Below are 14,672 nucleotides of genomic sequence, written 5' to 3' on the forward strand. Positions count from 1 at the left end.
AATTAAATAATAAACACAATTTAATAAGTGCCTTCCCAATTATATTTTTAAATGAGAAGTAGTTTGATTTAAAATATAAAGCATACAATTAGTTTAATTTAAAATTGTATTTCAATTCAGGCTTCTCATTAACAAAGTCTAAACGATATAACAGAATAGAAACACCCGTTTTTTTGTTGTGTTTTTTCAGCTTCGACAGAGCAACGTTGAACCTCTTTGATTCTAAATTTAAATAAAATGGCTACTATATAATTTATGTAGATTAAAAGCAGATAGATATTTTCGAAATTTCCGTTTAATTAACATTCAATCAAGTGAAATCCAATGTATTCATAGCCAGACCTATTCCGGGTGATACTGCCCATTGTCCACCTCTCCATGCTCGGACTGAGCGGCCAGTGCCAGACGCTGTGCCTCCTGCTGACGGCCTATGGCCGCATGCTCCGCTGCGATCCGCTCGAAAGCGCTCAGATGCTTCTGGGTGGCATGTGCAACAGCGGCGCTGGCATGTGGAGCGGCTGCCAGAGACTGTGGGGGTGTACAGAAAACAATGCATCATTACAAACTATTGCGGCCACACCTGTTGTCAGGTGAATATACTCACCGCTTGGCCGGGCGTCTGACTCGCATGCTCTTGCGCAATGCGGTTGTAAGCCTCGAAGTGCCTCCGCTTGGCTGCTTTAACGGCAGCGCTGTCCTCCAGCTTGTGGCTTAGCTGCGGATGGAAACCATGCTCATCGGCCACATACTGAACGGTGCGCACTTGGTTCTTGGGATCCACATAGGAGAAGGCCCCACGGATGACACCGGAGCCATCGGACACCTCAGTGTGCTGACGATCCACATGGCCGGGAGCTCGACCAGCCTGGTAGCTAAACACATACGGGCTAGCCGGGACCTTGGGCTCCGGGGTAACCAGATGGGACACATCCGCCCTCGTGGCGCCGAGTAAGCAAACGACCTTGAAACACAAACAGGAAGAGTCAGAGTTGAGTAATGTCGCTGCTGAGGCAATAGTTTACTTACAAAAACTATAAACTGCTTCATTGCTGGTTGATATGGCCCCTCTCGAGTCGAGGTGCGATTGGTAACTGGCGGAGACTTGGCCAACCGCTCGCTATTCGCAGTTCGTGAGAGTCAAAAACTGGTCTTTGGTCCGCCGAGATGCGCATTTTATATGCGACTGCCTTCGGCTCTACCAGCCACGATCCCAAAACTTGTTTTTTACATTTTGCATTCATAAACAAGGTAATTTGGCATTAAAATTGAATTAACAAATTGTTTTTCGATAAGTAACATTTTATGTTAGGGATTAGTCACTTGAACTTGAGAATTTGCAAGTTATTAGCACTAAAGACGTTCATTTACAGCGGAGAGAAAGCTTAAGTCCTAGGATTACTATGTTATAGGAACTTATTAGACAATAACTTAAGCATATAGCGTGGAGTCCGGTCTATTCCGTCTATTAATTAGTTGGGGAAACTAAGCTAATCCAGCTCTTTTAATGTCTCAGCCACCCAGTCACCGTACTCGGAGACTTTCGTGTAAACTCCCGGATAGAAGGCATTGGCGCAACCAAAGCCCCAGGATACGATGCCGTAGAGCTTCATGCGTCCCTCGATGGAGGTTACCAGTGGACCACCGGAATCTCCTTGGCAGCTGTCCCTTCCTCCAATCTGGGTACCCGCACAGAACATGGTGCTGGTCACTGTGCCAGCTCCGAAATAGTTTCTGGCGCACTGCTCCTGATCCCTCTGCTGGACTACAGTGTAACGCAGTCGCTTCTCCGGCTGCATCTGCGCAATCGATAGGCTGCCCCAGCCGCTAACAAAGAGTTGAGCTGTCGGCTGTATCCTGTCATCCTTGGTGGCCAGGGATAAGGGTTGAATTTCGCGACTGTAGACCAGAGGATGCTGCAACTGGACCAAAGCTATGTCGTTGTTCATTCGCGTGGGATCATTGAACTTGGGATGCGGAATAATGCGACGAACTCGAATATAGCTACCGCCTTGGGCCCACAAACTAGATCCTGCACGAACCACGTAGTACTGCGGCTTGGAGTACTCCAGGACACAGTGGGCAGCAGTCAGGATGATGGTAGGTGATAGAATGGTTCCGCCGCAGGCGTGGCGAGTGCCCAACTGAAGGGATACTTGGTGTGGAAAGAAGGTAATGTGCGTCTCCCAGCCTCCGACAATGCGGCCATCCTTCTCGTCTTCTGTGATGTTCTGGGATGCCGTCACCCAGACCAGCCACAGAGTGATTACCAGTCTCAATTCCAAGCTGAACATTTTGAATGCCGAAACTAACTGCGGTGGAATCCCCTGCTGGCTGGCTCTTTTATGCAGAACCCCACATCACGGGTTATCTTATCTTCACTTACAACTCTTGTGGTGATCTTGACCTTGTCGGGGCTATCATCTGGGATTTATGGATATATATGGATGGGGCTGGCGCTGGGCAAACTAAACTGGGGGACGAGGGCGAGGGTGCTGCTAGTTTCTCGGCTTTTGCTCTTCCAATCATCTCTCCATGGCCGTGACCTGCTCCTTGAGGTAATCCAAGTGGTTGACACTGTCCTGCATCACATCGTACTGGTAACCTACATGCTGGAGGATCAGCGTCATCTTCTGCAGATTCTGGTGACTGTAATCGGAGACCACGTCCACCTGAGTAAAGTTCTTCAGGGTTTGATGCATAATCTGTGAAATAAGTTAGGATAAGCAAAGTTCCGTGTTTGGAAGTTGTAAAAATAGCTCACCTCGTTGGTCTTGGAACCCCTAACAACCTGTCTGGCCACAGAGCCTGAAAATAATTAGTTTAAATAATACATACAAACACAACTGGTAGGAAAAAGTAATAATCACCCAAATTATTCACATTTACACCCACACGGGCGCACAAACGCTTCTTCGACTCATCAAACAAATGTCGGGCACTTGAACTGGAAGCTGAGGCCATTTTATTTATGGTTAAATTCTACGCAAACGTTTAATAAACTTTAATAAACTTGGAAAAAAGTAAACAAAGTCAAGGAAAAACAGCTGATTGTGATGCAGTGTTGCCAGATTAGCTTTTTTCAGGCTATTTGAAAATGGAAAAGCTAGAACATTTTGGTATAAGTTGGTGCAAATGGTGAGTTCCTTTGCACTGCTTTGTCAATTGTAATCTGCTTGCAAACTGCCTTGCCGACAGTGCAGATGGTGCTAGTGGCTACCGCTAGATGCCGCTTAAAAAAAATCTTGTACAATTTTATTTTAAAATTATTTAAATAATTTAAAATTTTTGATTTTCTGATATTTATAATTAAGTATGCAAATTTAACCTTCTTAATACTGACATCGGACAGCTTTCCAAATTAAAATTACTGCCTTTTTGGCTAAGTTATGAGTTTTTTAATAATTAACTTGCTGAACAAATTGTCATAAAATCATAAATAATTTTTACTTGAAAAATTGTATTATACTTTTTGTCAGAAGCTTGTTAAGTTGTGAAGAACTCATTTCCGACCCTATAAATCATATATATTCTTGATCAGCGTTAACAGCCGAGTCGATCTAGCCATCTCCGATCGAAAAATAAATTTTCAAAATTTTTTCGAAATTTTTTTATCGTTAAAATTGTCAAAAATTGACAAAATTTTTAATATTCGGAAATTTAAAATGAAGTATGCAGATTTATTAACCTAACAAAAACTATCATAGAACAGCCCTCCGAATTAAAATTAATGCATTATTGGGCTAGTTATGACATTTCAAAATTTGACCTACTAGGCCAAATTTAAACTGCAAGGGTATAAAAACTTCCACTTCCCGAAGCTAAATACCTTTCTTGTTTTTTGCTAGTAAATGTATATATATATATTTTTCAAGCTTATATCCAGAAGCTATTAAAAATGTATCAATAAAGTAAAATAAGTAATATATAGAACCCATAAAAAGAACAACATTTCCCAATGACTTCTAAAATGATCGATGGGTTAATTTCCAAACCCTCAGTCCCGTCGGCAGGATGCTCTAGTCTCGCCACACTGTCGACAGAGTGGAATTCCCTGAACCTGCCCCCTGGCACTGATCCTGATCTACATACATCTATTCTTCGTGCGAGGCACCCACACAGACTTGCCCCCAAAAAAAGTGGATTCATTCCTGGCATTCCAGGCTAGCTGGCGCCAAAAGGCGTGTCGCTAATTGTCCCTAAACGACGGCATTAGGCGCCAACTTTGAAAACAGGAAGTGAGGAAAAGCCATTGCTGGAGGTGGAGTTGAGCGATCCAATTCGATTGGCTGTGGCTGTGGCAGCGGCCAGCGGCTGCTACACTTGGCCACTTAGTTGCCACATCATAGCTAATAATAAATGCTAATTAAGCGATTCTGTGACAACACCTGTAGTTGGTTACGGCCCCTCTCTCTCCCCTCTAAACGACAATAAATCGCCGCTAAATGTCACCAATAAGCATCTGCAGCAGATTCGAGAGATGGAACTAAGACTGGCACTGGGCCGCGTCTAATTAATTTATGATTTTCCTCACCGCATTAATCTCCCTCGGATGGCGTCTCCAGAAAATGTCGCGAGCCCCAAACAAGAGAACAAGACAAAATGTCATGCAGATGTGGCCGCGGGGAAATCCCCTTCCAGTTTTGTGGCTTAGTGGTATTAGGGAGAGCTCATGTTCGGGTTAGACATTTGTCATAATTATCCAAAAGGGAAAACACACACCTTAAATATTGGATATACATTTTGGCTTAGGAAATTTAATCAGAGATCCGCAAAAGGGTCTGCTGTGAGAATAATTTCTTGGAAATTAATTACAACATATGCTCATCACTTACCCCATAAATCTGCCCCGGCATAATTATCAGTTTCAATTTGTGCGTGAAACTGTTTGATATCGCAGACTACGACGAAGGCGACGACTCTGCCGATGTCAATTAGTAGGAGCCACTAGAGGATCTGCTCCACTTTACCCCTTTCCATGGGTGGAAGGCAATTTGCCGCCACTCGAGGGGAGATGCCATCGCATTTGGCTCATTAAAATGCCGCCGCAATTGTTGAAGAGATCGAGGAGGAGAATCACTGCCATCGATGCGTTGAGGTGGCAACACAGCGTCCTCCGCACCCGAGACACGTACAGCCACGACTCCATCTCCGTCTCCAGATCTGTCACTCCGCCTGACGCAGCCCTGAGTAATTACACCAAATTAATTGCCCGTAGTTGTCAGGCTCGCATTGTCTGCTAATTTTTCCAATTGCACAGCTTTTTTTTATATATATATTTTAAATGCCGCCATCAACAGGCCATGAATCCCGCATTGATTCTACATTTGATCCGAAAGAAAAAAGAGTATAAAAAAGTCATGGAAACATCCACTGCGCCTGATTATGTCGTAAAAAAGTGTATTCCAAGCACTTCTATATGATTTAAACTGCATGTTTTGTAAAAATCTAATTTGATAATTGGTTGTAATTTATGAGTCTTGTCTGCTCGCCTGAAACATAAACACGGAACGGGACGGGAATGACGCCTTTTACTCCTCGTGCTCCTCCCCAAACATGTTTCTCGGAAAAGTGATCCGAGAAGTGGGAACTCCGAATTCGAAACGAGCGCACATTAAATTAATAATATGCAGTTCATTCTCTCTCATTTTTTCTTAATTATTATTTATATCTGTCAGTTTATAAGGCGTAGGCTGGTCTGATTTCGGATGATTGCCTTCTCTCCCAAAGAAGTTTTTCATGAATGAAATTAACAGCAGACTTTGGCAGGAGGGAAGGAAGCAGTCGTGATTCATGGATATTACTCAAGGAAGCAATCCAATGTGTTAACCATTTTTTAGTTTAATTTTAGTTGCGGAAGGTATATGGTAACCATAAACATACGAATTCAATTAAGGAGCAGTTGAAAGGTACAAAAATTAAGATTGTTTTAAAGTCTTGAAAATATCTTTATATCTTCAAAGAGAATCAAGTGGGAGAGCTATCAAAAGATATATAAATTTAAGTGTTAAAATACAACCTGTAGAGTTATTACTCTAAGAAAAACACTTTACCCAGTCTCTGTAAATCCAGGAATACAATTTCCATATCCGTGCTTGTTGCTCTATTAGTTTTTCACACAAATTAGCCTCGGGAAGAGCAAACAGACAGCCCAGAGAATTAATCAGGATACGATTTCCCAAAGAGTTCAATGTACGCCCCGCCAAGGAATCCCTTGGAATCGGAGGTATGACGTCCAACTCCTCCACCTTTGACGTAATCGGAAACCTCAACAATGGCGTGGGAGTGCCCCAGGCACAGGCACCAGCAATGATACAGATGTTCGACCAATGATCGATGTGCCAGGGATACCCAAGTTAGATGTAGCTGACACCCCGCAGGACTTGATGCATCATTAGCTGGATGCGATGACAAAAAGAGGGGACACAAAAAACAGAAAGTAAAACTAAATACAAAAAGCAGATACACTCCAGCCGGAGGACGGACTGTTCCACGCGACTGCCAGTGCAGCTCCGCCCGGGACTCACTCGGATCTCTTTCGGCTGTGATTTATGCTGCGTGCGCCTGACAAACACTTGAGAAGTGATGATTTATAATGGAGATGCATGCTTCGTTATTAATTAAATTCTGACACGGCTGCGCTCCATTTAGCGTTAAATGCGATCATCAAACGAGAGGATCTGGTTAGGTCAAGGGTTGGATATCTTATGCAATAACCGGCCAAAGGGTCAATTGGATGGGAGAATCGACTTAAGATTCCAAGACTTGACAAGGAATGTGGTTGAATTCCACTTTTTCTCAAGTATTTTTGGGATCAAAAAAAGATAGAGGTTCAGTACCTTTAAAATAGGTTGGATTCGAATGATGGTTAGTATCTTAAATCTCATAACTTAACCCCAGGGGACCGGGAAATAATTCGTAATGCCAAGAAGCTGAAACAAAGTCTGCACTTCGTCTGGCAGCGGAATTTGAAATATGGCAAGCAATAGTCGAATATTCATTAAGCGCAATTATGAAAATTAAGTTGTCATTTTGATTTGAGTGCCCGAGACACTCGGGCATGCGGTCCCATAAGCAGATCCCCTCGTCCCGCCACTATTCTCATTAAGTTAAATCAAACTGACAGCTCCGCCGGCTAAATGGATGCCATGCGATTCGTCCTCGCCGCCCTTTCGCTCTCGGATCTTGGCGACTAATTAACGTGTTTTCACATATTTTGTTCGAATCGCGCCTGAATAATTAAGACGTTATCACACACGGCATCCAGGCACCGCCGGGCACGGCACCCTGTAGCTCAGTAAATGACGTGGAGTTGGCTGCTGGCCAATTGGAATGGAAACTAGTGTCGCCCATGCCGCAGGCTAATTCCTCAAGACCTACCCCTTCACTTGGATCTTGCCTTCCCATTTTCCTGGTATATTTATTCGAGGGGATCGCATTGAACTGAATTATGTGTTCATAATTTCGAATTAATGAATGTTTCCAAAGGAGCAGGCAGGGCTTTGCTTACTCTAGTGTTGTTTTTATTCATTTTAGGAAGGAAGAGTAGATTTTTCTTGAAATATCAATACAAGCAACAACAAAATACAAGAAAATTAAGGTTCAGGTCCATCTCCACAGATTCATGTGTAACCAATAATAATAATAATAATTATAACTTGTATTTCTTAAGGATTACCTAATATTTCCTAAGTCATTTAAATATTATTTACATTATCTTTTAAATTATATATTATTATAAAAATACACATTCCATAAGCAATGACATTGGATAATTTTTTTTGTAATTTATTCAAAATAATATTACGTTTTTAAATCATAATTAAATATCTCTCATATACGTGTAAAAATATTCTACCTTAAGGTATATTTTTAGTTTTTATTCGATATTGATCGTTCATATTTCATCGTTAAATAATCTGCATCAGTATAATAATAGAGAACCAATTTAAAAAGAAATGCATTCATTTCCTTGCGGTGACATAAATAATATATTGTAAAATGTAACATAATTTCTTTTTGCCAACTAAAAAAATGAAAAGCTCAAAACTCCTTCCTTAAAAATAATAATTATCGAAAGATAAACCCTCCCAAAACTGGACACGTGCCCGCACACCGATGCAATGAAACCAAATCCAGAGTCGCCTCACATTGGCCGGCAGCTCGTTAATCAGCCGAATGAATTATGTTGGCAAACGTATTAAATATATTTAGCCAGCCATCGAAATATTAAATAGCGCTACTTGTAGACAATTAGCCAAAAATTATGACTTTTAATCACGGCGAGGCGACAAGAAACGAGACCGAATATCCAATATAATAGACGGCGATGTGAGCGCAGGCCACGCCTCCGTCACCACAATTTCACACATGTTTTAAAAATAAATCCCACATCTGTTCGTCTTCCGAGGGAATCGGAATCTGTTCCTGCTTCTTTCTGTCCCACAGCAGGACTGGCGGGAGTGAGCGGGAGGCAGCTAGATGGGCTCAGGCCACGCCCCGCCCGGCGATCATCTTGAACGAAATCGGCCAGTGAGCAGGATGCTCTGAATATTCAAATTAGTTTTCCGTAAGATCTCGACGCGTGTTGTTCTCTGCTCGGTGCAGTCTTCCGATACAGCAACGGATCTAAAAAATATATCGTAATCGCACTACATAAATAAAATCACCGCAAATATGAATTCGCAATCGGCGGTGCGACGGTATCCACACAGTTTCTCCATTGAACAAATTCTGGCCAAACCGGAAATGCGCACTTCTAGTACATTTCCGGATCCGGTGCAGGATGAGAGTGGGCGTGGCAGTGCGTGTGATGTTTCGCGCGTTTCGAGTCCTGCAACATCCAGTTGCTTGGATGACACTCTGGATGACGGCAAAAGTGATAACGATCTAGCTTCTGACGACGGCAACGGTGCGTATGATTGATATGCCATTGCATATCAAACGCCAGCTTTTCTTTTAATTAAAGTTTTTAAATTAGTTCAAGTTTTTCTACTAAAAAAATAATAAGAAATGTTATATGACTCAATCTACTATATGTATATGTATAAATATATTTTTTAATTGATATTATTATTATAATCAAGATCATGTTAATTGAATATGTATTAAAAAGAAACGTTTTTATATGGAAGGTTGATTCACTTGAATCTTGTGTTTCAAGATTTATTAGAAACGCTATTTAATTTAAATTCATTATTAAAATGTATTAAATTTAATTCGGAAAGCATCTATATGCTAGTTTTTATCAGGTTTACAAACCAGCTAATGGACGTTAAAATTTAAAAAATGCTAATATTTTTTTAATTTGTAACAATTTTAACCACTTATAAAATTTGGGAAAAAAATCGCAAAAATTTGTTTTCTTGCGGACATGACTAGAACGATTCGCTTGTTGATGCTGATCAAAAATATATATGATTTATAGGGTCGGAAATGATTCCTTCACAGCGTTTTAAGCTTCTGACCATAGGTATAATACCATTTTTTGAGTCGATATTATTTAAATTTTAATATGACAATTTGTTTAACAAATCAAAGTTTTAAAAGTTCATTACTTAGCCAAAAAGGCATTAATTTTAAATCGGAAATCTGTCCGATGTTAGTTCTTAGAAGGTTAACAAATATGCATACTTAATTTAAAATTTCAGAAAATCAAAAATTTTGGCAATTTTAACGATGTAACCCCTTATCGTTTTTTAAAAAAATCGAAATGGAAAATGGAATTTTCAAAATTTATTTTACGACCGGACATGGCTAGATCGATTCAGCTGTTAATTCTGATCAAGAATTTATAGGGTCACTGCGTTTCAAGCTTCTGACTAAAATTTAATATCCTTCAGGGGTTTTTGAAGTGAAGTAGTATTTTTTCTTGGGAAAGTTATGTTTATTTTTTGTTTCCATAATAAGCTCAAGTATCTAAGAAAATATGCTCCCACCTGAACGAAAAATGCTCATGGCTGAGTGATCTCATCTGTCATCTGTGCGATCAAGAAACAAATGGTCAAAAATTAGCTTTGCGAGTGACAAAGAAGAAGGCGGGCCACCGTAATTTTTCGCACCCTCGCAGCATCCTCCACCGACATCCGTTAATGATGCAAATGTCAAAAGCGAACAAAGAACGATGGCGATCACAGAAAGTGCGCCTTCCACCCGTAAAGGAGGAATTTATATGACAATTTGTTCTCGGTCAGCCAGGAGAATGTATTGTATGTATGACCAAATGGCCAATTAGACGCCTTGGCTAAGTGAAATACAACTTTCTGATTGAGACGTAAAAGTCTCTTTGGCGAATTCGGGGGATGCGGAATGGGGGTAACCTTGCCCAACCGGATCGACAAATTACAATTAGGCGAAAATAGTTGGCACCGCTTCCGAGAATGGCCGCTGTCGGTAGCAATAAATGTCTAATTTAAATTCTGGCAATCTTATTTTGAACTTTTTTTTGTTATCCCAATTTTAATTCCGTTTGCAGCCCTTGGCGATGATCGCAAGAAACGTCCAAGAACTGCCTTTTCGGCAGCCCAGATCAAGGCTCTGGAAACCGAATTCGAGAGGGGTAAATACCTATCCGTGGCCAAGAGGACGGCGCTGGCCAAGCAGCTGCAGCTCACAGAGACGCAGGTGAGAATGGAAATATATTAAAATTAAAATTTAAATTTAAAAAGTATATTTCTTATTTTAAATTAGATAAAAATCTGGTTCCAAAACCGCCGCACCAAGTGGAAACGCAAATACACCTCGGATGTGGAAACGCTGGCCTCGCATTACTACGCCCAGCTGGGCATTGGGGGATTGGCTCGTCCAATGGTGGTTGGCGACAGGCTGTGGCTTTTTAGTCAAACGCCCACGGGTCCCACACCCATTCAGTCCATTATGCTGAATGGCAGCGGATCAGCGGCACCTCTGGCTGCTGCTTCGGCCACTCCTTCTCCCATGAGACCTTATGCCACGGCTGGCGGAATGCCTCCACTTCCGGGGCCCAGTGTCATGGAGAGTGCTCGTAACGCTATCCTGGCACGAGGACAACCGCTCAATTTTGCCCTGCCCTTTGGAGTGGCCAAGCCACCGGCGGCAGGAGGTGTTCCCACCTCCGCTAGCTATATGCCACGCTGCAAGTCGTATGCGGGAAGCTATGTGGATTATGCGCCGCCACATGCACAGAACGAGGCCTATCTGCAACTGAAGTATGCCACTCTGCCGCCGGAAGCGGAAACAGGATCCTCCAATGGCTTGGCCGAACTGGAACGGGTCTTCGGGGATGCCAATGCCAACTTCCTGCAAAATCGGAGCACTCCCGCCAGTGGTGGAGCCACATCCTACGGCCACGATGGATTAAACCAGGCCCAACGCAGCCGGAGACCGACGCAATCCGAGTCAGAGTGCAGCGACATCGATTGCGAGCAGCTAGACGAGGATGAAGAGGCGCCCGCAGCAGAGTGAAACTGAAAAACTAGAGGCGTCTTGTTATCTTTAGAATTTATGTTCTCACACACAAAAATATGCTCATACAAAGGGTAGTCATAGGGGGTAATGTGTCTCGTCTGTGTAGATTCCATTACAACTATCTGAGAGTGGCACACATTTTCAGACCTGGCCGACGCGACGACATGCTGCTGCTCAGCACTGGTCTGGTTCTAGTTATAGTTCTAGCGCCTAGTTATTGCTATTCTATGTTACATTGTGGGTCGGGTATGGGTTACTCTCTCAACAATTGATAAATGTAAATTAAATAATCACAAATCACAAATATTACATGCCCGTTATGCAGCCTAGAACTCGAGAGTTGATCCAACTTAAATGCTATGAGCTACACGCGGAATACTATAACTTAAACTTTGCTACAACTATTTGCAATTCAACACGTTAGGCTGAGAAAAGGAGAGTTCTAACAGAAGCGAACGACACTGACTTATGTACAATTCATTGCGTTGCAGTTAACTATACTATACATAGTGGAGACTCTTTTGATTTGATTTTGTTACGGTCACAGCTGGCCGTTAAAGGAGATTCCATAGTTACAACTTAGCTAATTGGTCAAACAAAAATAAAATAATTCATAGGACTATTATTTGGTATAGCGAGCACACTGGGCTAGCTGTGTGTGTTGGTTACGGTTTGGAGTTGAAGGTGGAGTTGCAGTTGGAGTTGGCGGATGTATGTCTCTTTTTTTTAGCGTCGTTAGCTCCACGATAGTTCGTAGCCCTTCCAGTTGACATTAGGCGCCAGGTGCACGCGTCGTTTGTTGTAGTAGAAGGAAACGATGCCGTGGTAGGCAGTCCGGGGAACGCCGCTCTGAAAGGATTAGGAGGTAAAGCTTTGTTCAGCCAACAGATAACACCCATTAAACTCACCTTGAAGTCGTCCATTAGCCCCAGCATCTTGGTTGTCCGTTTGTACTGCTCTCGTGTGGTATACTGGATGCGCACAGGTCCTTCAATTCTATACAAAATAAAACAAAAATAAGCAATGAAATAAATTCACAAGCAATGAACGTGACCTTGTAAGAACCTTGTATTGTCGTGGAATGTAAAATCTAAATCAGCTAATATACTCACCTTATCAGGTTACGTCGCAACTCGTCGTACGTGACAATGGGATACGTGTAGACACGCCGCAGAAACGTATTATCGTAATTGTCCTGTAAAGGGCAAAGAGAAATAGTAATTATTGTGGACATGCAATGACCGCTCCCTCGATTTACTAACCTTCAGCAGATAGCTCGTATCAATTTTTGTAAACTGCACAAAGTCCTCGCTGAGTTTAATGTGCTTTAGATACTTATCAAAGAACAAGCCGCTGATAAAAGAAAAACAAAACATGCCCCATTAGGAATCATATGTACACATATGTATGGTGTTTGCTCTCGCTTACTTGGATACGCCTATTTTTCCAAATGTTCGAGTTCGCGATATTTCGGGCCTAATGCACACGCGATCTTTCCGCTGGGCCGGGTGACGTATCCAATCATCCCAGAAGCTACAATGTTTAAATATCAATTAGCGAACAGTTGACAAACGATTTGTATGTATGTGTTTACTCACGATTTAGGCCATTTGACCGATAGCTCGGCCCACAGGTCTTTGGTGAGCATCCAGCCGAGACCGGGGAAGAAGTCGGTACGATAGAGCAGCTCCGGCTTTGAGGCATCCACAACGGCAGCCTTTCCATTGTCATTCCAGGCGGACACACACCACAGGCTGGGGTCCTGCTTGAGCAGCTTGTGAGTGCCCAGGAAGTATTCGAAGAAGTCCGGTGCCACATTCAGATCATCCTCCACGATGATGACGAACTCGAAGCCCACGCCGAAGGTGGTATTCAGTGCCCAGCCATAGTGACGTGCTATCTTGTAGTAGCCCTTGAACTTCTTCTCCTTGGGCAGCACCTTAATGTCACTTAGGTCTGGCTGCTCGATGAGGGTTACCTCGTTGCCGTACGATAGAATCACCTCCTTGGTGGGCTCATCCCCACAATCCTAACCGAATCAAAGTTGAGATACATTTGAGGAGGATAATTCAGATGTCCTTACCTGTGACACTATAATGGGAAACTGTTCGATGCTGGGCCGGTATTGGACCAGATTGTCAATGCACTTCTTCACCGACACCCGATTGCAGGCGAAGACCAGGACAGGGAAGACGGGCTCACCGTTGGCCAGATATGTTTTCGTTGGAATGCGCGCCGACGTTGGCTTGGCCGCCAGCTGCTCGGGCAGTTCGCCGGATATCTCGGCGGCCACAATGCTTATCTGCGGCGTCGTTGGCGGCGGGAGCGGTGCCTGAGACTCCAAGTACTTGAGCTTGACGAACTCGAAGACGCTCTTGGCCAGGTGGTGGCTCTTCTGGTTCACCTCGCGGGCCTGAGAATTAACGCGGAATGCCTGGTGTGCCTGGTTGCGGCTATTGTGAACGCTCGTGTTGCGCAGCAGCAGGTAGTATGTGGCATAGGTCCACGTAACCAAAAAGCCGATCACCAGCAGCACCTTGCGTGAGCGCATCTTCGAGGGCTTGGAACTGGGCTTGGGGTCGTGGCTCGGGCTGGGGCTGGGGTCGGGGTATTGGTGGGGTGGCGTCGGCAGCAATGCGTCTCTACTCCTGCGGCTATGGCTGCTACTGTGGCACTGGCATTAAGCCGGCTGATCGGTGGGATTGGAAGCCCTCTCGCGCTGCTCTCTCTAATGTCGCGAACGCAGAGCACCGGAGTCAAGCGCCCGTGTCCAAAGAGCGTGTCCACCATCGGGCACGGGCCCAGCTGGAGTTGTCGGCATCCACGCAATATTGTCACAGCCGTGGGTGGAAAGTCGCACGTCACACACCAGCGCTCAGCTCAGCTCGAGCGCCAGCCTGGCAGAATATGGGCTGCGGGTTCGCCGATATTGTGCCAAATCGAATTGCGGATAAGCGTTGCCTGCTCCGCTGGAAGACTGTTTGATTTCTGCGCCCGTCCGCTGCTCCTGGGTTTGGGGGTGTGCGTCGCCGCTTGATTGTTCGCCTGGCTGTCAGTGGTCGGCTCGATTAACTGCTATTGGTTACGTGTTTGTTCGTAATTTGTTTGCATATTTTAAAAAATAAACCATATAAATCGCAGTGTGACCGCACCGCCACTGTCAAGAAATACCACGTAGCGGTGGAAGGAATATCGATTGTGCTATCGACTACAGCTAGTAATCGGTTTTT

At 43.6% G+C, this 14,672-nt stretch overlaps 5 protein-coding genes across 5 annotated transcripts; 1 reads left to right on the forward strand and 4 right to left on the reverse strand.

The window, feature by feature from the left end:
• Positions 1-277: 277 nt before the first annotated feature.
• Positions 278-1,164, reverse strand: Cpr57A (Cuticular protein 57A). Its single transcript, XM_020951026.2, has 3 exons — positions 1,027-1,164; positions 605-961; positions 278-528 (listed from the first exon to the last, which is right to left on the reverse strand). The coding sequence occupies exons 1-3, from the start codon at positions 1,045-1,047 to the stop codon at positions 343-345; spliced, it is 564 nt and encodes a 187-aa protein (XP_020806685.1). The 5' UTR covers positions 1,048-1,164; the 3' UTR covers positions 278-342.
• Positions 1,165-1,281: 117 nt separating this feature from the next.
• LOC110182881 (trypsin 3A1) lies at positions 1,282-2,291 on the reverse strand. Its single transcript, XM_020951025.2, has one exon. The coding sequence runs from the start codon at positions 2,289-2,291 to the stop codon at positions 1,488-1,490; it is 804 nt and encodes a 267-aa protein (XP_020806684.2). The 3' UTR covers positions 1,282-1,487.
• On the reverse strand, positions 1,282-3,068 carry BORCS7 (BLOC-1 related complex subunit 7). The gene is made up of 3 exons (XM_020951027.2): positions 2,868-3,068; positions 2,762-2,805; positions 1,282-2,702 (listed from the first exon to the last, which is right to left on the reverse strand). The coding sequence occupies exons 1-3, from the start codon at positions 2,959-2,961 to the stop codon at positions 2,523-2,525; spliced, it is 318 nt and encodes a 105-aa protein (XP_020806686.1). The 5' UTR covers positions 2,962-3,068; the 3' UTR covers positions 1,282-2,522.
• Positions 3,069-8,560: 5,492 nt separating this feature from the next.
• lms (lateral muscles scarcer) lies at positions 8,561-11,759 on the forward strand. Its single transcript, XM_020951110.2, has 3 exons — positions 8,561-8,908; positions 10,472-10,620; positions 10,687-11,759. The coding sequence occupies exons 1-3, from the start codon at positions 8,674-8,676 to the stop codon at positions 11,437-11,439; spliced, it is 1,137 nt and encodes a 378-aa protein (XP_020806769.2). The 5' UTR covers positions 8,561-8,673; the 3' UTR covers positions 11,440-11,759.
• Positions 11,459-14,642, reverse strand: Mgat1 (alpha-1,3-mannosyl-glycoprotein 2-beta-N-acetylglucosaminyltransferase). Its single transcript, XM_020951109.2, has 7 exons — positions 13,526-14,642; positions 13,041-13,471; positions 12,871-12,975; positions 12,705-12,795; positions 12,555-12,637; positions 12,351-12,438; positions 11,459-12,291 (listed from the first exon to the last, which is right to left on the reverse strand). Exons 1-7 carry the CDS (start codon positions 13,991-13,993, stop codon positions 12,178-12,180), a joined length of 1,380 nt encoding a protein of 459 aa, XP_020806768.2. The 5' UTR covers positions 13,994-14,642; the 3' UTR covers positions 11,459-12,177.
• Positions 14,643-14,672: the final 30 nt, after the last annotated feature.

The sequence above is a fragment of the Drosophila serrata genome, unplaced genomic scaffold, assembly GCF_035046125.1.
Source record: "Drosophila serrata isolate PLE 108 unplaced genomic scaffold, ASM3504612v1 contig_184, whole genome shotgun sequence".
NCBI classification, from domain to species: domain Eukaryota; kingdom Metazoa; phylum Arthropoda; class Insecta; order Diptera; family Drosophilidae; genus Drosophila; species Drosophila serrata.